This window comes from Oryctolagus cuniculus, chromosome 8, assembly GCF_964237555.1.
Source record: "Oryctolagus cuniculus chromosome 8, mOryCun1.1, whole genome shotgun sequence".
Classification (NCBI taxonomy): domain Eukaryota; kingdom Metazoa; phylum Chordata; class Mammalia; order Lagomorpha; family Leporidae; genus Oryctolagus; species Oryctolagus cuniculus.
The window spans coordinates 39,376,427-39,402,068 of NC_091439.1; the positions used below are offsets into that span (position 1 = coordinate 39,376,427).

At 42.1% G+C, this 25,642-nt stretch overlaps 1 protein-coding gene across 1 annotated transcript in view; it reads right to left on the bottom strand.

The window, feature by feature from the left end:
- Positions 1 to 10,839, bottom strand: part of FAT4 (FAT atypical cadherin 4) — a 172,165-nt gene extending 161,326 nt beyond the window's left edge. Inside the window, exon 1 of the mRNA XM_051820332.2 lies at positions 5,505 to 10,839. Within this exon, the coding sequence (XP_051676292.1) occupies positions 5,505 to 10,679 (5,175 nt within the window). The 5' untranslated portion in view covers positions 10,680 to 10,839. The remainder of the gene's footprint in view (positions 1 to 5,504) is intronic.
- Between the last annotated feature and the right edge of the window lie 14,803 nt (positions 10,840 to 25,642).

The window sequence follows — 25,642 nt, forward strand, 5'->3', positions numbered from 1 at the left end:
CTCCCTGTCTCTCCCTCTGTCTCTCTCTCTCTGTAACTGTTTTTCAAATAAATAAATCAATAAATCATTTTTAAAAATGAGGTCTTGCCTTGTGCAGCAATGTGGATGAACTCAGAGGCCATTATATTACGTGAAATAAGCCAGGCACAGAAATACTGTATGATCTCATTCACATGTTGAATCTAAAAAGTTGCTCTGGTAGCAGTAGAAAATAGAACAGTGGTTCCCAAAGACTTGGGTGTTCAGGAGGAGATTTGATCAAAGGATGCATAATTACAGTGAGACGGGAGGAGTAAATTTAAAGAAATCTGCCACACAGCAAGGTGACTTCAGTTAATGATGATCCATTACATACTTAAAAACGTTAAAGAGTAGATGTTATGTGCTCTCACCACAAACACAACTATGCCAGACAATACACTTGTTAATTAGCTAGATTTAATCATTCCACAAAGTTCAAAACATCATAGTGTATACTGGGTTGGGGAGCCTTTTTTCTGCCGAAGTCAATTTAAATAGTTAGAGCATCACTCATGGTTCATACAAAATTATCAAGTTAAAATGAGCCTGCTATAGATTTATTTAATTTAGAGTCCTGCCCCTGGTTACTTGAGCAGGGCCAGACCACATGATTTATGGGCCTTATATGGCCCACAGGTTGGATGCTCCCCACCCCTTGTGTATACTATAAAACACACAGTGCTAACTAACAATTTAAAAAAATAATTAAATGATAAAATCCTTATCAGTTATACCAATATTTTTCAAATGATCAATACCCAAGTCTGTAACAGGTATAAAAAAAGCTGTTCAGGAAGCAAATTACATCAATTCATTTTTATGTAAACGAGCATGACAATTCATTGATATGGTTTCATTTTTAACATCACAAATTTTAAGAACACGTCATTTGTGGACTTCTGATATAGTATCAAAAGTTGCTAATTAACTGAAAAGAATATCAACTCAACTTATGAGTACTTTTCCATCATCTAAATCAATGTCTGGTGTGAGGATGGTTTCTTTTTGAATATTTTAACAAAAAGAACAATATACTGCCATGTATTGAACAAGATTTGAGAATCCAGCTATATTCTATTGAACCAAAATCTTCTATTAAAGAGATTTCTTTTGGCAACGTAGTGGCATAGCAGGTTAAGCCATAGCCTGTGACACTGGCATCCCCTATCGGCACTGGTTCAACTCAGGGTTGCTCTACTGCTGATCCAGCTCCCTGCTAATGTGCCTGTGAAAGCAATGGAGGGTGACCCAAGTGCTTGGGCCCCTATACTTACATGGGAAATGTGGATGAAGCTGCTGGCTCCTGGCTTCCCAACCTGGTCATTGTGGCCATTTGGGTAGAGAACCAGTGGATGGAACATCTCTCTCTCTCTCTGTCCTCTCTTCCCCCTCCCCATAACTTTGTCTTAAATAAAGTAAGTAATTCTTAAAAAGAAAAAAAAGGAATTTATTAACATGTAGAACAATGCAGTCTTTTTTTTTTTTTTTTTGGTTTGGAAAAATAAAGCTTTATACATAAAATTAAAATGTCATTAATTTAATTTGTAAAAGGTTAAAGCATTGTTAAAGATTTATTTATTTATTTAAATGGCACTGATATACAGAAAGGGAGACTCATCCTTCCACTTGTTCACTCCTCAGATGAATGCAACAGCCAGGTCTGGGCCAGGCTAAAGCCAAGGGAAACGAACTGCATCCTGATTCCCATGTGGGTGGCAGGGACACGAATACTTGGATCATTTTCCACTGCCAACCCATGCTCATTAACAGGAAGCTGAATTGGAAGCAGAGCAGCCAGGACTGGCAATCAGATATGGGATGCCATTGTAGCAAGCAGTGGTTTTAACCCACAGTGCCACAATGCCTGTCCCAAATTAATTAGCATCTTAAAATTTTCTCAGTTAAAATATTCCAAATGGTAAATATCAATAGATAAGACAGATATAACCAAAAAGCTCCTGAGGGTTCCTAACAGTGGGAAGCCATCCTGAGACCAGCAAATCTGAGAACTGCAACGTGGTTGCTACCTAAATGCATATACCTGGTTTCCCTCCTTTTAAACACTAAGTTCCATATCAGACTACCAATTAAGTTCGACTCTTCATTTTTTGAGTTTTCTGACAATTCATTTAGAGAGAGATAACTAGTATATTCTGTCCTCAGTTCAATTAATGTAGAGAGTTAAATTTACTAAGTCTCACAATTGCCCCAGAATTTCTATGTTGATTTATGCTGAGGCACCAGAACAAATGTTTTGATCTTAGCTCTTTCAACATCTCCTTACGAAAATATGAACTGAGCATCCAGTACACATCAAGTAATAGACAGAGTTCTGACACATCAAATATCAGTAAAGCAAAGTCCCTGACCATGCTTGGGCCCAGCCAAGTCCAAGTCCCTAAACTGTATGTTCCTATATAAAGCATATTAAAAGAAATGACCTGTGTTTTGTGTTATGTTGCTGTTGTTGCTTAAAAGATTCATTTGTTTATTCAAAAGGCAGAGTTACAGAAAGAGAGGGAGAAACAGAGAGAGGAGAGAGGAGAGAGAGAGAGAATCTTCCATCTGCTGGTTCATTCTCCAAATGGTTGCAACAGCCAGGGCTGGGCCAGACGGAAGCCAGGAGACAGGAGCTTCACCTGGGTTTTCCACATGGGTGCAATTGGGCTACTTTCTGCTGCTTTCCCAGGTGATATAGTAGGGAACTGGATTAGAAGCAGAGCTGCCAGGACTCCAACCAGCACCCATATGGGATGCCGGCGCTGCAGGTGGCAGCTTAATCAGCTGCGCCACAGTGTTGGTCCAGAAATGGTTTTTGAAATACTGCGTGGCTACTCTTTGGTTGGACCCAGAAAAATGGCGGTAAAGTGCTGCAAACCATTAGAAGATAATCAGGACTATGTGCACTCTCTTCCAAAAATATAAAGAGATAAAATAAATGGATAATAAATGATGTGACTATAACTCAGAAGTCTCCCTTCAAAGATACGACAGTTAGAGGGTTAGGGTAAGTCAAAAAATATACAACTGGACAAATCTCTGGGATGAGCAACATCAGAGTTACAGTCTTGAGCTCCTCACAGCAAGGGTCACAGTGAGGAAAAGAATGCTGATTAAATGTTTCTTTCTTTACCTGCTGACCCTCTGCTTGCCTGTGGAATGTGATCAGCCAGGACTCAGGCCAGAAACCTGAGTAAGCAACCCAGACTCTTATCAGTGTACATGAATAAATTTTTTAAAATGCACTGGACAAAATCTGGACTTGGGAAACAATTTTAAAACATTGCCTCTGGTAAGGGATAATTTATAATTTCTTTTTTTTTTTGCAGAATCACAGTAAGTTACTGAACAGAAAGGGAAAAAACACTTTATTGTATATACTTGAAAGATAGGTGTACAACCAATACTAATATGAAATTTCAGCTCCTAACTACTAATTTCAATATTGCTTGGAGAAACATATTTGCTTCTAATTTTAGGAGTGGATGGAGCTTGAGAAGTCAAACTTGATTTGCAATTTCAGCACTTCAGTTCACAAAAGACACTCTACCTTTTTTTAGGTAAAAATTATATTGAAGTCTGCCTGGATTTTTAAATAAATAGAATGCAGTAAATGTGAATATAACCTTTCATATTAAGGTAAACAATAAGTAATAAACATATCATTCCCTATTAATAACAAAATTATTTATCAATATTACTTTTTAATCTTCATCTCTATTGTGGAGACAGCAGTATTTAATACATTTATGCTTAACCAATCTTTGTATATCTAATGAGTAAAGGACAAGGAGCAATATACCTTCTACTGATAACAATGAACATTTATTCTCATTCTGCATGGTTTTCTAGTAAAATATAGTGCACTGAATCAAATAACATTACCTAATTACAATTTGTTTTACAGCCTAGAAATTCATCTAATATCTGTAATGACTTAATTGTCTAATATTTTTGCTTTCAGACTAATCAAATCTCTTCATCTAAGAAACCATTTTAAGGAAGGAAGGTAGAGACAGGGTATGGGTTTAGGAGAAGGATAACTCCAGATCAAAATAAAATTACATAAATCATGGCATGAGTTAAGCCAAACAGTGCAATAGATAAGATCTATGTCAAGAGCCTTAGAATTATAATTAAGTAAAACAGAATGCTTGCCCTAGAAAGACTTTCAAGGCTATGTATGTAAGAGAAAACTGAATTTCACTTAGAATCATACCTCTAGGAATTTTATCTCTATGAAGAATTGTATCTCTAATTATTTCTAATAAGCCATGAATATACTGTTCCAGGCCCAGGCATTGAAAACATATAACTAGGCATTATGAAAAAAATTACAGTGGATTCAAAACATAATCATACTAAATTAACATTTTAAAGTAAAAAAAATTCCTCCACCTGCCCCCAAAAGAAAAGAAAGCAAGAAAACAAACACACGAGCCTCAATTTCACCAGCATATTGTGCTTGGATCACAGCCAAATATCACAAACCACATTGATATTTTGTGTTTTTGGCTGAGTGACATTAGGATATCTTTGAGGAGAGAAGGAACAGAAAAAAAAAAAAAAAAGAACTCAGAAAACAGCAAATAAGAACTTTGCAGAGCATAGTGGTATCATTTCTAGTTTATCATCAAAACAACATTGGAAATAGTTCTATTAGAAAACACACCAATGACACGAGGAGGTAGTCATCCAAGGTATACTGCAGCGAAGACCAACCTGGGAATTCTTTCAGCAAATGCTGTAGAGCACCAATTTCCTAGTCACTAGCAGAGAGAACATGTGCCTATTCCAAGGTATTGAACAACACAGTTTTGTCTCAACAGCCCAGTGCATGTTTTAGTTTAAGAGGGAAGAGAAAGGATTACCCCAAGCCAGAAGATAGTGTCTAAAATGTGGAGGCAGACGAAATCAGGAATTTCCCAAAACTTTGGCTCAGCACATTAAAATTCGTCACTGTCTATAAAGAACCTGCCAAGACTGCTGAGGATGTGAAAGTTAGCACTGTCCTGATGGAAACTGTCAGTCTGTCCACCACTGACACTCCTCCCAAAAAGCCAGGGCATAAGGCTGATTTCTACCGAAGCTCTTCATTTTGGAATAGGGATTTCTTAACTCTGAGCCAGCCCATCCTCTAGTAAACTTCCCTACAGAACAGCGTCTAGGTTAGTTCAGTGTCTTAGCTGGGACTAGTGGGTTCTAGTTCACTTCTGAAACAGCTAACGTTTCCCTCCCCCACACACTTAAACATATGATTGCTGTGAGGTGAAGAATAAAGTGAAAAAATATATAGTTGTTTAGTTTAAACCACAACTAAAATGAACTTTTACAAAATTCTTAGTCTTTAAGACAGAATACTGTTATATGTTCCTCTTATTTGTAAACTGAAAATAAAAATAGTTACAGAGTATTAATAAAACACTCTTTCTAGAAAACACATCAACAACAACAACCAAAAAAACTAATACAAAAATCATTACCTCTGCTCTCTGTGTTCTGGGAAAAGCAGTTGATTTCTCTATGGCATAAACATCCACCAGGTAAAGGCACGCTCCCTGCTCCCGGTCCAGAATGGCCGCAGTCTGAATTGTGCCAGAGTGTCGTCCAATTGTGAAGAGACGTCCAACAGTCTTCTCTTCACAGCGAACAGAAACAATATAATACTCCACCGGTGCTTCAGATCCTCGGGGGCTAGCTGCTTCTATTGATATGACATTGGTACCAATGGGTTCCCCTTCCTTCAGAATAGTTATATACTTGGGTTGAGTAAAAACAGGGCCATCAAGACCCTGAAGAATCACAGTCAATTCCGTGGTTGATTTCCTCCTTTCAGGGCCAAGGTCTGTTGCTGACACAATGAGGTTGTAGATCAGCTGTGAAGGCACCAGTGCAGAAGCCACTCTCAAGTCTCCGCTATACCGATCCACAACGAAGGTGTTTGTGTCTCCATTGACTATCTCGTACTCCACCTCTCCATTAGCACCTTCATCTGGGTCGGCAGCCATGATGGTCGTCAGCACAGACCCAATCACAGCAGATGGGTCTGCAGCAAGGGCGTTTTGTGATATAAACATTGGGACATTGTCATTGAGGTCTGTAACCAAAATGGTCACATTTTTCAAAGCATACCGTCTAGTTTCTATTGGCACAGCTTGATCATTGGCTTTTACAGTTAACTCAAAGAGATTAGCAAATTCCCGATCTATTTCAGCATTAGTGTATATGGTCCCTTTGACTTCATCTATGCCAAAGTGGTTGCCTCTTGGCATCTGCTGGACGATCGTGTAAGTTAGCTGTCCATTAATATCTGCATCGGGATCGTGTGCAGTCACTGAAATGACGGAAGTACCAATGGGAACATTCTCAACAATGGACTTGAAGATATCTCCAGGAGGGAAGCTAGGGGGGTTGTCATTAAAGTCTCTCACATGTATAACCACTGACATTGTAGACGAACGAGGAGGCCTTCCTTGGTCTCTTGCTGTTATATTTAACTTGTACAGAGACTGTGTTTCAAAGTCCAGTTTTTTGGCAAGAAAAATACTCCCAGTGTTTGGGCTAATGCTAAATGTCCCATGGTTATTAGTACCAGTAATACTGTAATGTAAGTCAGCATTGTCACCTGAATCAGAATCAGTTGCAGTAACAGAGGACACGAGTTCACCAATTCTCATGTTTTCAACAACATCAACGAATAACGTAGACTTAGGGAAAGAAGGGGTATTGTCATTTTCATCTAAAATATCAATATTTAAGGTGCAGGTTGAATTGAGGGGGATTGTCCCTGAATCCACAGCTTGAATGACAAGTGAATAGGCAGGTGTTGCTTCATAGTCCAATTTGCCAATTAGTGTTACCTGACCAGAGGTACTGTCTATGGCAAACTGCTTTTCTTCATTTCCCTTCATTACAGAATAGTGAATGAGTCCATTGTTACCTTCATCAACATCTGAAGCGGAGACCCTTAAGACCTGTGTCAGGTTGGCTGCGGACTCTGATATCGTGGCTTGGTAAAAGTCTTTTAAAAACTTGGGAGCGTTATCATTTATATCCTTCATGTAAACATGCACAGTGGCCTGATCCTTGAGAGGCTGAGGGAGCCCCTGATCTGTTGCTATGACTGTGAAGCTAAACACTGCAGTTCCTCTCCGCCTCATAAGAGACTCCCTGTCAAACTGATGTGTACTTGTAATTTCCCCAGTGACTGCATGCAACTCAAAATCTGGCTGCACCATTTCAAAAGAATACCTTACTTCTCCATTGGGCCCGAAGTCTTTATCTATTGCACTCACTTTGCCCACAGATGACCCAGCTCTCTGCTCCTCTTCAAAGTAAAATGTGTAATTGGTACTGTTAAAAAGGGGTCTGTTATCATTTACATCTTCTAAAATTACAGTAACATTCACAGTAGCACTAAGGGGTTCCACTGCTCTGTCAGAAGCAACAACCAGTAACACATATCTGTCTTGAAGTTCACGGTCCAGTTCACTTTTTATATACAATTGACCATCTGGGAATATGCCAAAAGCGTTCCCTGTATTTCCTTCAGCAATGGTGTATGCGATTTCACCATTTGCTCCTGAATCCTTATCAGAAGCTTGCACTTTAAAGAATCGAGAATTCACAGGTTCTGACTCAGAGAGGGTGACCTCGTACGAAAGCTGGTCAAACACTGGCGGGTTGTCATTAACATCATGGACATAAACTGTTAAGATGACACTAGAAGAGAGCTGGGGAACGCCCATATCAGACGCCAAGATCTCTACCTGGTAGGAGCCAGCCTGAACATCCAGGGGCCCAAGCAAACTAATATTACCATTCTTTTCATTGATGGCAAACAGGTTCTTGGGGTTCTGTTTCAGACTATAGAGCACCATGCCATTTACACCTTCATCCGGGTCCACCGCTTTAGCTTGGAAAATGCTATGACCTGCCTGCCAATTCTCCACCACATCTACACTCTCTACTGCCTGAAGGAAATGGGGAGAGTTGTCATTCAAATCTTTCACCGTTATGTTAACCACAGTGTCTCCAGTCACTGTGCCCCCACTGGCCACGACTTTCAGCTGATAAAAGGATTGTTCCTCTCTGTCAATCACGCTTGCTGTGGTAAGCTGCCCAGTGACCTGGTTGATAGCAAACATACCTTTCTGATCCCCAGATGTAATGAGATAACTGATGTTGGAATTGAGATCCATGGTGGATGCAGACACGCTGCCCACATGATAGCCCAGAGCCACATTCTCAAAAACCACGAAGCTGTAGGCAGCCTGGCTGAATACAGGTGGGTTGTCTTGGGTGTCCAATACAGTGATGGTCACTATCGCTTGGTTGGGAGACTGTAAATTGCCACCATCGGTAGCCACTACTTGCAACTGGTAAGCTGTTTTTTCTTCTCTGTCTAGAGCCATCTTTGTTGAAATAACCCCGCTCTGAGCATTGACCTGAAACCGAGACCTGTCCCCAGCTGATATCGTATACCTGACAGTTCCATTGGGACCCAAGTCTGGGTCAGTGGCAGACACTGTGGTGATGTAGCTGCCTCCAGGCTCATTCTCCTGAATATGAGCAAAGTATTGGACTGGGTAGAAGACAGGGCTGTTGTCATTCACATCCAGAAGACTCACATTGATGCGTGCCATTGATGACTGCGGAGGGGAGCCCAGATCTGTGGCCACAACCAACAGGGAGTAGAAGGCCTGCTCCTCTCTGTCCAAGGAGGATATAGTATTCAACCTCCCAGACACAGGATCCAGACGGAAGGACCTCTGGTCCGTCTCAGCATCCTGTAGGGAGAAGCGCACTGTCCCATTGTCACCCAGGTCCCCATCAGTGGCCCCAAGCACCAACAGTTCTGTCCCCGTTGGAGCATTCTCAACCACAGCCACATCATAGCCTTCTGGCTGGCTAAACACCGGCTTCTCGTCATTCACATCCAGGAGGGTTACTACAAGCTGGGCATAAGAAACCTTGGGGTGGACTCCTTGGTCCCGGGCGCTGATGTTCAGGACAATCTGGGAAGCGAGTTCACGGTCGAGGCCTCCTGCAGCCCCAGTGGTCACCAGGCCGCTGTGTTCGCTGATATGAAACCATCCTAGTCCATTGCCGGAGACGATGCTGTAACGTAAATTGGCGTTGAGCCCAGAGTCGCCATCGGTGGCAGACACTCCGCTCACATAGCTTCCCGGAGGCGCCTCCTCGCTCAGGTTCACTCGGTACACTTGCTGCGCGAAGACAGGAGGGTGGTCATTGATGTCGTTGACGAAAATCACCAGGCTGGCCACCGAGGAGCGCGCCTGGACCTTGGCGGCAGGGGGCGCCCCATAGTTATCTGAGACGGAAACGGTGAGGTTGTAGGAAGGGATGCGCTCGCGGTCCAGGGCGCTGGCCACCTTGATGAGGCTCAGGTTTGGCACCTTGCTGCTCTGCACTTCAAAGTGGCGCTGCTCATTGCCCCCCAGAATCTGCACGGAGATGTTCCCGTTGGCTGCGGGGGAATCGGCGTCAGTCACGGTGAGCAGAGCGACCACGGTGCCCACCTGAGCGTTCTCATCCACCGAGGCGTAGCGTGAGGTGGCGGGGAAGTAGCGGAACTTGACCACAGGGTCATTGTCATTCACGTCCAGCAGCTGGATGAGTGCCTCGGCGCGCCCGGTGAGGGAGGGCAGGCCTCGGTCCATCGCCTGCACCGTAAGCGAGTACTGGCGCCGGGCCTCGAAGTCCAGGGGCTCCCGCACGGTGATAAGCCCAGTTTCCGGGTCCATTTGGAAGGGGGTCCCCTCGTCCTGCAGCCGATAACGGATGTCCGCATTGGTGCCCTCGTCCGCGTCCGCCGCCGCCACCTGGAGGACGCTGGAGCCCACGACCGCGTCCTCAGGCACCCCCGCCTGGTAGTGGGAACTGCCAAAGACCGGGGGATTGTCGTTAATGTCCTGCACCGTCACGTTCACCTGCAGGTAGCCCCGCCGTTTCGGCTCGCCCTTGTCCTCCACCTCCACCAGGAGCTGGTACTGCGGCGTGGCCTCGCGGTCCAGCCCGCCCTTGGACACCAGGTGCAGGAACGCGCCCTCGCCGCTGGGGTTCAGGGTGATGTCCAGGCGGAAGCGGCCCGCCTCGTTGCCCCGGATGATGCGGTAGGAGCGGTGGTCCACGCCGTTGGAGCCGATGTCCGAGTCGGTGGCGGTGTCCAGGATGACCTGGCGCCCGCTGCTGCTGTCCTCCTTGAAAGAGACCACGATGGAAGGGTCTGGGAAGACCGGGGCGTTGTCGTTGAGGTCCCGCACCAGCACTCGCACCTCGGTGGGGTAGGTGGGCGCGCTGGAAAGGACCACCAGGTTGATCACGTCGCTGGGCAGGCTCTCGCGGTCGATGGTGGCGGTAGTGTACAGGGCGCCGGTGCTACCGTTGATGGCAAACAGGGCGTGGCTTTCGCTGAGCCTGTAGGTGAAGCCCGGGCGCGTCTGGATGGTGCCCACCAGGGTGCCAGGAGGTTGCTCTTCCAGCACTTGGAACACCTGGCGTTGCTCGGCCCCGAGGACCCAAGCCGGCCCCGGGAGCAGTGACAGCAGCCAAAGGACTCGAAGCAGCTGAAACACTGAGAGTGAGTGCAGCGGGAGCCACGGGCGGCCAGCAACCCTGCCTGCCGCCAAGTCCATGGTCCTGGCTCCCCGGAACGCGCGGTGAAGAGAAGCAAGGGGTGAAGCAAGCAGGATGATATGTACGGGGATTAAGTAGCGCCAGCCAAAACAAAACAAAACAAAAGGAAAAAAAAAAAAGCAAAACAAAACTAAACACCTCAGCTCGCTCTGAGACCTCTGCTATATCAAAGACCCTCAGGTCCAGACAAAGTAAGTGGCGCCAGCACAGGACCCCAGGTATAGCCAGTGGCAGGAGTAAGGCGCGGAGGATGCCCTGGAGAAAAGCGGCCAAGCATTCCGCGGGACACCCACTGCGAGCCGACTTCCCAGAAAAGTTCCTCAAACCTCTTCTTTTTCCCCCCCACCCCCCACCGTCCCTTCTGCTGAATCCGGAGAGAGTCTGGGCGTTCTCGCCCGGCTGGCTGTGTGCTGCCTGGGTCTAAGGTACAGGAGCAGTCATCGCGAGCGATCGTCTTCAGAAACTTCAGAACTTACCCAACAGCGAAGACACGGGAAGAGGGGAGGAAGGGCCCGCGTCGGGGGCGACGGAAAGCACGGCTGCGCAGCCGGGGAGGGGCGGCGAGGAACCGGGAGACTCGAATTCCTTCCCCCGGAGCTGCTGAGCAAGGGGTGTCCGCGAGTCCCCCCGCGCCCCGAGAGCCGGGCCGGGCCGCCCCTTCCAGCTGCGCTCCGAGGCCCGGGCGCCGCGAGAGCCGCGTTCCAGGCGCTCCCGCTGCGCGCTGGGGTTCGGCCCCCGGGAGCGCTCAGCGCCGGCCCCTGCCCTGCCGCCGCCGCCGCCGCCCCTGCTGCGGCTTCGAGCCCGTGGCCGGGTACAGGCAACCGCCAGCGCTGCTGGGCATCTTTTCACCTCTGCCGCGGGCGCGCCCGGCGACCCGTCATTTGTACATCCACAGCGAACGCAGCTCCCCCTTTCTTCTCGGCCGCTCGGGGGTCGGGCAGGAGCAGCGCGCGGTCCCCGCGTGCCCTCCCCTCAGCATGCCAGGGCAGGGGGCTGGCTGTCGGCCGGCGGCCCGGCTCGGAAGCCCACTCGGGCGCCCCCGTTATCTCTGCTTTTATGGTCCCGTGTCACTTTCACTTTGTAATCCACCAGGCTTTTGTTTGTTTGTTTGTTTGTTTGGGGCGGGGGGGTGGTCGGCCCCCTCAGTCGCAGCTTCACCGCGGGCGCCCTCCGCGGCTCCGGACGGCGCCTGTCAGCGCGCTCTCTCCTCCTCGCCTGCCCGGGGCCGAAGGTGGAAACGCTGTGGCGCTGGAGCTCGCCGCCGAGCCCCCTCGCAGGCTGCGCCGGGTCCCTCCCGCTCTCCCCGCCCCTTCCCCGCTGCGCGCACACGCACACACACGCGCGCACACACCACACACTCACACACACACACACACACACACGCACACCGCGCGTCGCCCCCAACACAAACAGAGGGGGCGGGAAGGCCGCGAGCCGCCGCGGGACTCAGAAACTTTGCTCGCCACTCATTGATCCGCGCACTTTAGTTCGCCCGGACGCCCCCCGGCTCCCGGTCCTGTCACCTTCTGCCCCTCCCTCGCCCCAGCCCCATTGGGCCGCAGCTCCGGCGGCCCCGCCCGGCCCTCCTACCTCGAGAGCCCTCTGCCCTGCTCGGCCTCCGACTGGCTCGTCGGGATGCCAATCAACCTGCCTCCCCGAGGGCAGGAGGCGGTTCGGCGCGCGAGCCCAGTGAGGCGGAGGCGCTAAGAAGGGTGTGTGTGTGTGTGTGTGTGTGTGTGTGTGTGTGTGTGGAGGATTTTTTTTTTTTCCTTCCCCCTTTTTGGTTAAATCTTGGCCGGCCTCAGAGCTCTAACAGCACGAGGCTGCCACAGAATAGATGGGGGTGGGGTCAGGTTTGCAGATAAATAACTTTAGCGGCGGGGTCTGGGGGCGGCCCGTTCGCTTGTGAGGCGAGCCATAACTCAGGGGTAAGGGGGTTGAGGGGAATAAAAGAAAGGCGGGGGGTGAGGGTCTGTTAACGCGGGGAGGAAGGATTAAGCAGAGCCTGTCTGGGAATGCACAGCGCAGATTTGCTTTAACCGTTTCCTGCCCCTTCGCTTTCTGTGCAAGACGCCGAGATCCGATGGAATCCGCCCCAGCCGTCCAGCCCGCCCCCCTCCTCTGCCTCTCTGTCTACACGGTGGGCTCTCTGCAGCCCAGGGCGGGCTCCAACCCAAGAAACCTGCCCCCCCTCTCCCCACGCCTGCCCCCCGTCCCAAGTGACCATGGGCACCGAGACCCCAGCACGAAACGCACTAGGAACTTCCTGCAGGAAAAGCTGGGGACGCTCCCCGGGCTCGCGAGGGTTTGTTTTCCCTCCCAGCCGGAGTCCAGGTTGCCAAGAGGCGAACCCCAGTGTCTCTGCCACAATAACAAAGGCGGTCCTCGGGAAGCAGGGACTCCTGTTCCTGTTGCAGAGTCAGCTGGGAAATGTCGAGCCCTGATGCAGAATTGCCCCCTCGACATTTTGTAGCCGAAGAAATCTTAATGAAGTTTTGTGTTGCTTTGGATAAAGGGGAAGCAATCATAGGACAAAACAGAAATCAATACAATTGGATTTAAGTGACACCACGAAAAAAAAAGTGTCGACATGCCACGTCAGTGACTCTGTTAATTCCCCTGTCATTTTTGTGGTGATATGCATCACTTCTTGAAAAGAAAAAAAAAAAGGAATCAGCTCAATATTTTCCCCTTTAAGGGAACTCACTTAGAAAATAGGAGTTTAAGCCAAACAATGCAAATATAGGGCATGTGTCATACATTTCCACCACACAGGCCTCTCCAAGCTGCAAACTTTCTGCGCGCAGAGACGGTTCAGGCATGAGTAAATACTGCCCTCTGCTGTTCTCTGACAGTCTTAACAGTTCTAGAGGCCAGGTTTCTTGCTTAAAATTAAATGCAGAGTCTGGAAGGATCCGGTTACAAGGCTAATTCCTCCTACTTGCCTAGGGATAGTGGCAAAGAAAAAGATCTTTAAGAATCTCCTGGTGCCTTTTTTTATTTAAGCTAAAGAAAAAACAAGAGCAATAGGGCAAGACAGCAAATTCAAGTCCTGCTGATGCAGACAGCTTGTAACCTCAAACTGACACAGTATATGGAAACCAGAATTCTAAAACTATCACCAATTCCTTTGTTTAAGTTAGAACATTCACTTCTGCATATCCCTCTGCTGTAATATAATAAGGGAATTGGAAACAGACAAGAAAGCTAGATTTAACCATTTCTGTATTTTTGAGACTGGAAAACTTTTGAAAATATTAGACTCTAGCCTTTTAAAAATACATTTAAGCCCTTTCTATGAAGTCATATCTCTGCTAACAATTTACAATATTAACACTAGTACTTCCTGTGTAAGTTAGTCAAGAAAGGTTTATTGATTAACTAAAGTATAGCCAAAATATTTACAAACCATGTTTACTATGTGTGATTTTATGAGATTGTTTTTGGCTTTTTGTTTGTTGGGTTGTGTGTCACAATTCAACCATTCAGGCAGGAAGGGGTAGAAAGAGATCCTTCAGACTCGTGGTGTAGGAGATCATGCACTTATGTTTATTAAGTTGTTTGTTTGGCAAATATGTGGGCTAATCTTTAGACTTTGCCTCAGTGGTATTCAATAAGCATTATTGATGGTTGAATTTAACCTGGGGGGGGGGCATGTGAAATGGGAATATCTGTGTAACATTATGTATTTTTAATTAAAAAAAAGGTGTGTCAAAGTAATACAGAAAAATATGTATGTATTCAGTACACAAAATAACTTTTTGGACAATTTCAAAAGAGGTTTATCAAAAATTATTTAAGCAGTTAGTTATTTGAATAAGTAGAAGCAGAATATTCCCATGATGTTATCGTCAAAGAAATACATTCACTTATAAATAAAATACACTCATGACTATCAAAGAGTATGAAGTTTAAAGTGAGATATGGAGAATGATTTTAATTAAAGAAGAGTAATGAAGCTTTTGTTAGACTTTATTTTTATTTTTCTCCATTGTTTCTTATTTTTTAATTTCCATTAAAGAGAACAGATTTCATATATTTTGTAGGTGCAATTCTATGAAGACAATCATACTTCTTTCCTTCCATCCCTCAATCCCTCCTCCTTCTTTCTTTCTTTTCTTATTTTCCTTTAATTTTTGCAATGACATAATTTCAATTAACTTTATAATCAATTAGAATGACTAATTCACCACCACCCATAATGTTCAACAAATAAAAAGTAGAAACATCACTGTCCCACAGGGGTATAGATAAGGGCTAAAAGCAGTAATCAAATCATAAGATGTCAGTTTCATTCTTACACTTTTTTTATATCCTACATTCAGTACTACATATCATAGAAAACACATGATATTTGTCTTCAGGAAACTGCTTTATTTCACTAAGCATAATGGTCTCAACAGTTGTGTCTATTGTGTTGCAAGACAGGATTTCATTTTGTTTATGGCTGAGTAGTATTCCATAGTGTATATATACCATATTATTTTATCCAGTCATCAATTGATAGACATGTGGGTTGATTGTATATTTTAGCTATTGTGAATTGAGCTGCAATAAACATGGGGCTACAGATAACTATTTCATATGCTGATTTTATTTATTTGAAGTAAATTCCCAGGAGTGAGGTGGCCGAGTTACATAGTAATCTATTCTCAGATTTCGGAGGAATGTCCACACTGTCTTTCATAATGGTTATACTAGTTAGCATTTCCACAAACAGAGTATGAGGGTACCTTTTTCTCCTCATCCTTGCCAGCATTTATTGTTTTCTGAATTTTGGATGATAGTCATTCTGACTGGGGTGATGTGAAACCTCAGTGTGGTTTTTATTTGCATTTCGCTGATGGCTAGAGATACTGAGCATTTTTTCCTATCTCTTGACCATTTGTATTTCATCCTTTGAAAAATGCCTGTTCATGTCCTTTGCCCATTTGTTAACCAGATTGCTTTGTTGTTGAGTTTCTTGAGTTCTTTACACATTCTGGATATTAATTTTTTATCAGATACATAGTTTATAAATATTTTCTCTCATTCCGTTTGTTGCCTGTTCACTTTGTTGAGTGTTTCCTTTGCAGTGCAGAAACTTCTTAGCTTTATGTAATCCCATTTGCCTATTTTGCTTTTATTGCCTGTGTTTTTGGGGTCTTTTCCAAGAAGTCTTTGCAGAGTTTCCCATATGTTTTCCTCTGGTAAATTGATGTTTCAGGTTGTAGATTTATATTCTTGATCTATTTTGAGTTGATTTTTCTATAATGTGTAAGGTAGGGGTCTTGTTTAATAATTCCACTCACAGAGATAAAATTTTCGCAGCACCATTTGTTAAAGAGATTGTTCTTTTTTCAGGGATTGATGTTATCTCTCTTGTCAAAGATTAGTTGTTTGTGGATGTGTGGATTAATTTCTGGGGTTCCTATTCTGTTCCATTGGTCTACATATCTATTTTTTACAGCCAGTGCCTGGCTGTCTTTACTATAACTACCCTGTAGTATGTCTTGAAATCTAGTATTGTGATGGTTCCTGCTTTGTTCTTGTCAAGATTGCTTTAGGTATTAGGGTCTCATCTGTTTCCATATGAATTTTAGCACCATTTATTTCTAGGTCTGGTAAGATTGTCCTTAGTGTTTTGATTGGGATACAACTGAATCTGTAAATTGCTTTGGGTAGTATTGACATTTTTATCATATTAATTCTTCCAATACATGAACATGGAAGATTTTTTTTCATTTGCGTGTGTGTCTTCTTCTATTTATTTCCTTAGTGTTTTATAAATTCCATTGCAGAAATCTTTCACATACATGTTTTATTTTAACTTTTATTTAATGAATATAAATTTCCAAAGTACAGCTTATGGATTACAATGGCTCCCCCCCCCATAACTTCCCTCCCACCCGCAACGCTCCCCTTTCCCGCTCCCTCTCCCCTTCCATTCACATCAAGATTCATTTTCATTTCTCTTATATACAGAAGATCAGTTTAAAGCCGGCGCCGCGGCTCACTAGGCTAATCCTCCGCCTAGCGGCGCCGGCACACCGGGTTCTAGTCCCGGTCGGGGCGCTGGATTCTGTCCCGGTTGCCCCTCTTCCAGGCCAGCCCTCTGCTGTGGCCAGGGAGTGCAGTGGAGGATGGCCCAGGTGCTTGGGCCCTGCACCCCATGGGAGACCAGGAAAAGCACCTGGCTCCTGGCTCCTGCCATCGGATCAGCGTGGTGCGCCGGCCGCAACGCGCCGGCCACGGCGGCCATTGGAGGGTGAACCAACGGCAAAAGGAAGACCTTTCTCTCTGTCTCTCTCTCTCACTGTCCACTCTGCCTGTCAAAAAAAAAAAAAAAAAAAAAAAAAGATAAGTTTAGTATATATTAAGTGAAGATTTCAGCAGTTTGCACCCACATAGAAACACAAAGTGAAAAATACTGTTTGAGTACTAGTTATGGTATTAAATCACAATGTACAGCACATTAAGGACAGAGATCCTACATGAGGAGTAAGTGCACAGTGACTCCTGTTGTTGACTTAATGATTTGACACTCTTATTTATGGCAACTCCCTAGGCTCCAGTCATGAGTTGCCAAAGTGATGGAAGCCTTTTGAGTTCACCAACTCTGATCATATTTAGACAAGGTCATAGTCAAAGTGGAAGTTCTCTCCTCCCTTCAGAGAAAGGTACCTCCTTCTTAGGTGTTTTGTGGTTTTTTTTGTTTGTTTGTTTGTTTGTTTTTTTCCCCAGAGTGTCTTGGCTTTCCATACCTGAAATACTCTCATGGGCTTTTCAGCTGGATCCAAATGCCTTAAGGGCTGATTCTGAGGCCAGAGTGCTGTTTAGGACATCTGCCATTCTATAAGTCTGCTGTGTATCCCGCTTCCCATGTTGGATTGTTCTCTCCCTTTTTTGTTCTATCGGTTAGTATTTTCCGACACTAGTCTTGTTTATGTGATCCCTTTGATTCTTAATCCTATCATTATGATTAATTGTGAACTGAAATTGATCCCTTGGACTAGTGAGATGGCATTGGTACATGCCACCTTGATGGGATTGAATTGGAATGCCCTGGTATTACATACATGGTTAAATTTATTCCAGAGCATTTAAAATTTTTGTAGCTATTGTGAATGGTACTGATCTTACAAGTTCTTTCTCAGCCATGACATTTTTGTGTATGCAAATGCTATTGATTTTTGTGTGTTGATTTTATATCCTGTAACTTTGCCAAACTCTCTTATGAGTTCCAGTCATCTCTTTGTGGCGTCTTTTGATTCACTTATATATAGAATCGGGTCCTCTGTTAATAGGGATAATTTGACTTCTTCCTTTACAATTTGCATCCCTTTGATTTATTTTTCTTGCCTAATGGCTCTGGCTAAAACTTACAGAAGTATATTGAATAGTAATGGTAAAAGTGGGTATCCTTGTCTGCTTCTGGATCTTAGTGGAAATGCTTCCAACTTTTCCCTATTCAGCATGATGCTGGCTGTGGGTTTGTTATATATTGTCTTGATTGTGTTGAGATATGTTCCTTCTATACCCAATTTGCTTAAGTTTTTTTTTTTAAATCTTAAACAGATGTTGTATTTTGTAAAATGATTTCTCTCTGCAACTATTGAAATAATCATGTGGTTTTTGTTCTTTTTTTATTTTTTTATTTTTGACAGGCAGAGTGGACAGAGAGAGAGAGAGAGAGAAAGTGGTTTTTGTTCTTTAGTTTATTAATGTGATGGATCATTCATTGATTTACATATGTTGAATCATTTCTGCATCTCTGGGATAAATCCCACATGGTCTAGGTGGATGATCTTCTTGATGTGTTTTTGGGTTCAGTTAGCTAGTATCTTGTTGAGGATCTTTTCACCTATGTTTGCCAGGGATATCGGTCTATAGTTCTCTTTCCTACTTGGAATTAAAGTGATGCTGGTCTCATAGAAGGAGTTTGGGGGGGAGTCCCTCCCTTTCAATTACTTTGAATAGTTTAAGAAAAATTGGGAGTAGTTCTTCTTTATAGATCGGTTGAATTCAACAGTGCACCCATCCAGTCCTGGGTTTTTCCTTTTTGGGAGGGTCTTTATTACTGATTGAATCTCCATCTTGGTTTTTAGTTTACTTAGGTTTTCTATGTGTTCATGCCTCAAATTGATAAATTGTATATTTCCATAAATCTATCCATACCTTTAAGATTTTCCAATTTGTTGGCATAAAACTGCTTGTAATAATTCCTATTAATTCCTTTCATTTCCTTGGCATCAATTGTAACAACTTTCACTTCATCTTTAATTTTATTACTTTTGGTCTTCTTCCCCCACTTTTTTTTTTTTTTTTGGTTTGTTTTTTGTTCTTTTGCATCATTGGTTTATAAATTTTGCTTATTTCTTCAACAAAATAATTTTTTCTTTTTCTTATCTTTTGTATCTTTTGTTTCATTTATTTCTTCTTTAATTTTTATTATTACTCTCCTCCCACTACTAATATTTGGTTTGGCTTATTCTTGTTCTAGTTCCTTGAAATGCACTGTTAGATCATTTATTTGATATCTTTCCAATTTCTTGATGTAGGCATTAATTGCTATAAGCGTTCCTCTTCACACTTCTTTTACTACAGCCAATAAGTTTTGACATGCTATGGTGTCATCTTTATTCATTTCAAGATTTCCTTGGGTTTTGAAAATTGTGTTAGTCCAATGCATGATAAATAGTTGGGATGGCTCCCTGAAAACTAAAATGAAATTTAGTAATGAAGTAATTTTATTCATAAAACATGCAATAACCATGGAATATATTAACAGCTAAATATTATAAGGAAATATATTAATATATTAATAAGTAATTAGAGAGTTATTTCTCACAATACACTTCTTTCAAATAACTGCCATTTGAAGACACACATGACATAAATTTTTACTTGTCCGCCAAATATTTCTTTTATGAAAATAATTATTTGATCTAAACCTTCAATGAAGAGAAAGTTAAATATTTCTAAGGGAGAAGATATCCATCATTTTTAATTTTCTATGTGAGAACACATTCTTATGTCCAAAAATGGAAGATATCAGAAAGCACAGCTCAAATGATCCTTAGAACCTATTTTTAATTAGTAATTAATATCTTAAATAATTTCATAGCACTTTGTGTTCTGCACACATTTACTATCATTATTTCATTAAATGCCTGGATTTTTTTTATGTTTTAGATCCCAGGTGAAGGTTAGGAAAACCGTGCTTCTCCATCATATGTACTGGTAGTACATATGGTAGTATACATCATAGTACTGGTAGTACTGGTAGTATTGTTCCAGACCACATTTTCCTCTTTTTGTTCTCTTTTCCACTTTTTTCCACTTCTCTAGTTGCTTTTGCATTTCTCCTTGCACCTTCCCTCACCCCTCCCTTTCCTCCACTTTTTTGTTTGCTCACCTTACTTTTTTTTAAAGATTTATTTATTTATTTGAAAGTGAGAGTTACAAAGATAGAGAAGGAGAGGCAGAGAGAGAGGTATTCCATCCACTGGTTCACTCCCCAGATGACCACAATGGAGCTTCTTCCAGGTCTCCCACATGAATGCAGGGGCCCAAGGACTTGGGCTATCTTCCATTGCTTTCCCAGGCCATAGCAGAGAGCAGGATCAGAAGTGGAGCAGCGGAAAGTTGAACCAGTGCCCACATGGGATGCTAGCACTGCAAGCGGTAACTTTACCTGCTACACAACAGTGCCGGCCCCTCACCTTACCTTTATCTACCTTATTCCCTTAGCATTCTGCACTCCAATTACATTCTGAGCATACTAATATGTGCAAGGTGTATGTTTTGCATATATTTTTATGGTCTTGCAAAAGGTTGTATTATTGCCTTGTATTTTTTCAAAGATTTATCTCATTTATTGGAAAGGTAGAGCTGCAGAGAAAGAGAGAGAGCGAGCCATCACTGGTTCATCCCCTAAATGGCTGCAACGATAGGAAATGCGCCATGCAAAAGTCTGGGACAGGAGCTTCTTCTGAGTCTCCCAGTGAGTGCAGGGGTCTAAGGACTTCGGCCATCTTAGGCTGCTCTCCCATGCACATTAGGTAGCTGGATTGCAAATGGAGCAGCTGGGACTTGAACCAGTATCCATATGGGATCCTGCCACCATAGATGGCAGCTTTAACCACTATGTCAAAGTGCTGTCCTCTGACCTGTATGTTTAATAAGAAAAATGGTGATTTGATGCATACATGTATCATCCTATTTCTGAGGGGTTTTGTTTGTTTGTTTACCAAACACCGTGCTTTTAATATTTATACATGTTGCTACGAGTGCTTCTGAACTTTTGTTTCTGACTTTTTGGGTTTCTCTGTATTCATTACTTTCAAACTATCCATGCACACAGTTTATCTCCACTGTGTTGCCACACAGATAAGTCATCAGTGATCATCCTTGTATTTGTCCCCATATGGAAATGAATAACAATATCTTTGAGACTGATAGTGTCACAAGGGAGACGCCTTTACTCAATAGCTGAAACAACTGAAGAGCTTGTTTGCTAAGCAGAAGAACTGCTTTTATGGCACAGGTTTTCTGAGCAATCCTGAGAACTGATCTTTTTTTTCATGTAAGTCAGCATGAAAGTCAGAGATGGCAACATTTCAGAAGTGGAAAGGGGTAGACATAGGTAAGCCTTATATGTGAAGTGATAATTACTAGAGAATTGAAGCTATTAGAATTCACTGGTATGAATTCCACATTGATTTGAAAGATTTTAATACTGCTTTGATAGTTTGGTTATAATTACATCAATACAGAAGGGTAAGAATTGTGTCTTCATCTGCATTATTTTCCTCATCCTCATTCCTTTAGTCCAGCTCTGCTCTTTTCTAATTTCTTGTGTCAAATGTTTAATTTGGTATTTTCAATTTGTGTATCTTCTGATAAATATATTTAAAATTGTAAATTTCTCTCAAAGCAATATCTTAGCATCTTCCCACAAAATATTATATGAAATCATTTCAATTTATCACCTTTAAATATTATATAATTTATGTTTATTATTTCCCTGTAAAAGATGATTAAAATTAATATACAAAATGGAAGTAAAATATTATACATTTTCAATCAAATTTCAAACCCCCTTCACATCTAGTTTTTTAAAAAGCTAGTGAGAAACTCAGAAATAAATAAAAATATACAACTGAGTAAATTACAACAAAAATTATATAGGAACTTTTAACAGAAATGTGATTAATAATATTGAATGTTAATAGCCTGAAGGCTCCAGTTAAGATACAATGAGTCTGGGGCCAGTGCTGTGGCATAGCAGTGCCGGCATCCCATGGGTGCCAGTTTGACTCCTGGCTGCTCCACTTCCTATCCAGCTTTCTGCTAATGTGCCTGGGAAAGCAGAAAAAGATCGTCCAAGTCCTTGGGCCTCTGCATCCAAATGGAAGACCTAGAAGAACCTCCTGGCTCCTGTCTTAGGATAGATCTAGCTCTGGCTGTTGTGGCCATTTGAGGAGTGATTCATTGGATGGAAGATTCTCCCCACCCCCCGTCTCTCTGTAGCTCTGCCTTTAAAATAAATAAATAAATATTTTAAAAAATATACAATGATTTTTAGAGTGCTGATAAAAAAGCTAATTTTTAAGTATAATGCCCTTTCAAAAGACACTTTTACAACACTAGGGTTCAGAGAAGAAGAGTTCAACTACCCTAATAATACCAAGGACTGCTGGATTCCTGACATGTGTCAGGCCAAAGTAGATTTTAATTTACAGGGAATAATAGCATAATTATAAAATTTTTCTAAATCATAAATATAGAAAAATTAAATATATGTATAATATTCCTAAAATGCAAATTTAGAGTAGCTACATGACAATATAAGGAGAATTAAGTCTGCCATCATAAATGCAAATTTAACAGCTCTTTTATAGATCTGTATATAAAACCAATTGAAAACCAGTAAAGATCAACAATGGGACTTCAAAAGATTGGTGGGAAAATTGAAAGAGAAAAAATAAAAATACAAGCTTTATTCCTGAATATAAGTCCTATCAAGTCACATTTGTAAGCTATGATCAGCCATTTAATTCATTCCTGAAGAACATGGGAATTTTACCATGTCAATGCAATTTTCTTTACATTATTAACTGAAGAAAAATGGATGCCTTTCTTTTACTATTAGCAAACAAAAAGGAGGTAGAATGGGGACAAATCAGGGCAGTAAGGAGGATGCCTGATGATTTCTCAAAGAAACTAGCTAAGTTGCTCTTCTTTTGATGAAAGAAATGAGAAGGAGCAATGTCCTGGCGCAGAAGGAGTCTATGGTGAATTTTTCTCCAACATTTTTCTGCAATAGTTTTGTCTAACTTTCTCAGGACATTTCCCTATTGAGTACAGTGTCCTATTTGGCCTTCCAGAAAGCCCATAAGCAAAATGCATAATTATCCCCAAAAAACTGTAGTCATGGCCTTATTTTTTGCTTTTAATTTGACTAGACCACTTTGATGACTTAGTAGCCATTGCTTTGATTGTATTTTGTTGTCAGGATTGTACTAAAAAGCCATGTTTCATCTCTGATTACAATACTTGGAAGAAATCTTTCTAGGTCTTGATCCTATTTATTTAAATAGTCTCTTGTCCTCAGCTGATTTGTGCACAATGGCTTTGGCACCCATTGAGAGAACAGTTTGCTTCACTTTCATTCTTCTCTCATCACTCTGTATACTGAGCAAGTTGAGACGTCTCTGGCATTAGCTTTTGTTTCTGCTGTTAATAGTCCTTTTTAATTGGGGAACAAATGAGAAGATGAAAACTCCCCTCATAAAATGATGATGATCTGCCATTATAGGCTTCATTTTTGAAATCATCTCATTCCTTCTTTCACTTTAAACATAAAAATATTTATAAATATACAGATTAGAATACACATTTCTTTGCCTAGTAAGCTAAGTACCTGGAAATGATGACAACCTAATAGCAGCAAGCACACACATCCACATAAAGCCAATTTTATTTTAAGATTTATTTATTTATTTGAGAAGCAGAGCTATAGACCTAAGAGGAAGAAACAGAGAGAAAGGCCTTTCACACACCAGTTTACTCCCCAAATGGCTGCAATAGCCAGAGCTGGGTCTATCCACAGCCAGGATCCAGGATCTTTTTCTGGGTCTTCCACACAGGTGTAGGGGCTCAAGCACTTGGGCCATCTTCCACTGCTTTCCCAAGCCATAGCAGTCAAAAGCAGAGCAGCCAGGAGAGGAACTATTGCTCATATGAGATGCCAGCACCAGAGGCAGAGGATTAGCCCACTGAGTCACAGCGCCAGCTCAAGCCAAATACTCTTAAAGATAATTTCTACTTATCTGACAAATAAAATAGCATAAGAGATATCAAAGCTTGAAATGACTAGATTTTCAGATGAGAAAATAAACTTAGACTTCCATAAATTAAAATGCTATTTCTAGTAATATATTCCATGCTGGAATTCATTTTATGTCTAAGATATAAAAAATTGTGCTATGATTATGTTAATTTGATCAGTTAATGTATGAAGTTTTGGAAAAATAACTCAATTCTGAATACAACAGTGTTTTACACACATCCCTTCTGAAAATGTGATCCAGTCCAGCCCTCTGCTGTGGCCCGGGAGTGCAGAGGAGGATGGCCTAGGTCCTTGGGCCCCGCACCTGCATGAGAGACCAGGAGAAGCACCTGGCTCCTGGCTTCGGATCAGTGCGGTGTGCCAGCCATAGCGCGCTGGCTGCAGCGGTCATTGAGGGGTGAACCAACAGAAAAAGAAGATCTTTCTCTCTGTCTCTCTCTTTCACTGTCCACTCTACCTGTCAAAAAAAAAAAAAGTGATCTATTTGTAAATCCCTAATTTTGTTAGAGCATTGTTGCCATAAATTTCTCTGAAAGTATGAATTATTTAATTATTTCACCATTCTTCCACCAGAGTCTTGCCATACATATATTTGTTCCTACTTTAATATTTGTAGAATTCATATTGCTCTGATACAACTATCTCTCATCATGTTTCAAAATTAGTTCTTAAAGTAGAACTAGACATGTTATAACAAGCTAGCATGATTTCATTTTGATACAAGAAAATTTTGAAATCTATGCATAGTTTTTCTATAATAATTTTAACAATTAATATTGCTCTAATCTAATTCTTTTTAGAAGTATGACATTTGTCATAATTGTACCTCTACATATCACTTTACTATTTTTAATTTGTGTATGCATAATTCTGAATAATTTCTGACTTCCCTTCTAGTTCACAAATTCTTTCTTCAACTATGTCTAATCAACTTCAAAACTCTTCCATTTAATTTTTAGTTATATTATTCTCAAACACATTGCTATATTGTTTCACAGATAACTGTCCCTTTTGGTGTTCTAGAGAATGTTTTCAAATCCTTTGAGAATATTAAACATGGCTTTGCTACTTTTAAATTTTTATCTGAGGACTCCAATATCGAAATATTTAATTATATGTTTCTGCTTTGCATTCTTATTTGCAGTTTTAGCCACAGTAAATTCTTTTGGGGTGTAATTAATCATGCTTAAATACAAGCTGACTATTTTAGTTGTTCTTCAGTGCATAGGATAGGTGCATTCCTGTAGAGAGAATACAATTATGCTTCCCTTTGTTGCTTGTGGGCTACTACTCATCGGCAACCACTACTGTTTTCATTGAAGTGAAGACGTTAGATGATGACATACAAGAAATGAAGTTAAGTCACAACTGTGGTGGGACCTTTAACAAATACGGGGTACTTCCATAACTTCACAGAAAAACAGAATTAAAAGATGTTTCATACACCTTTTTCATTAACTTTTTGAGATCACACATACATCTTGACTGTTGAATGTTATTTTATAAACTGTTAAAATTAGACCAAAACAAAGTGAATCTTTAAAAAAAAGGTACATTTATAACTTGAGGGTTTTTTTTTTTTCTCTGTACCACTCCAGTAATGTGATCTTGAGAGCTGCTTTGTGG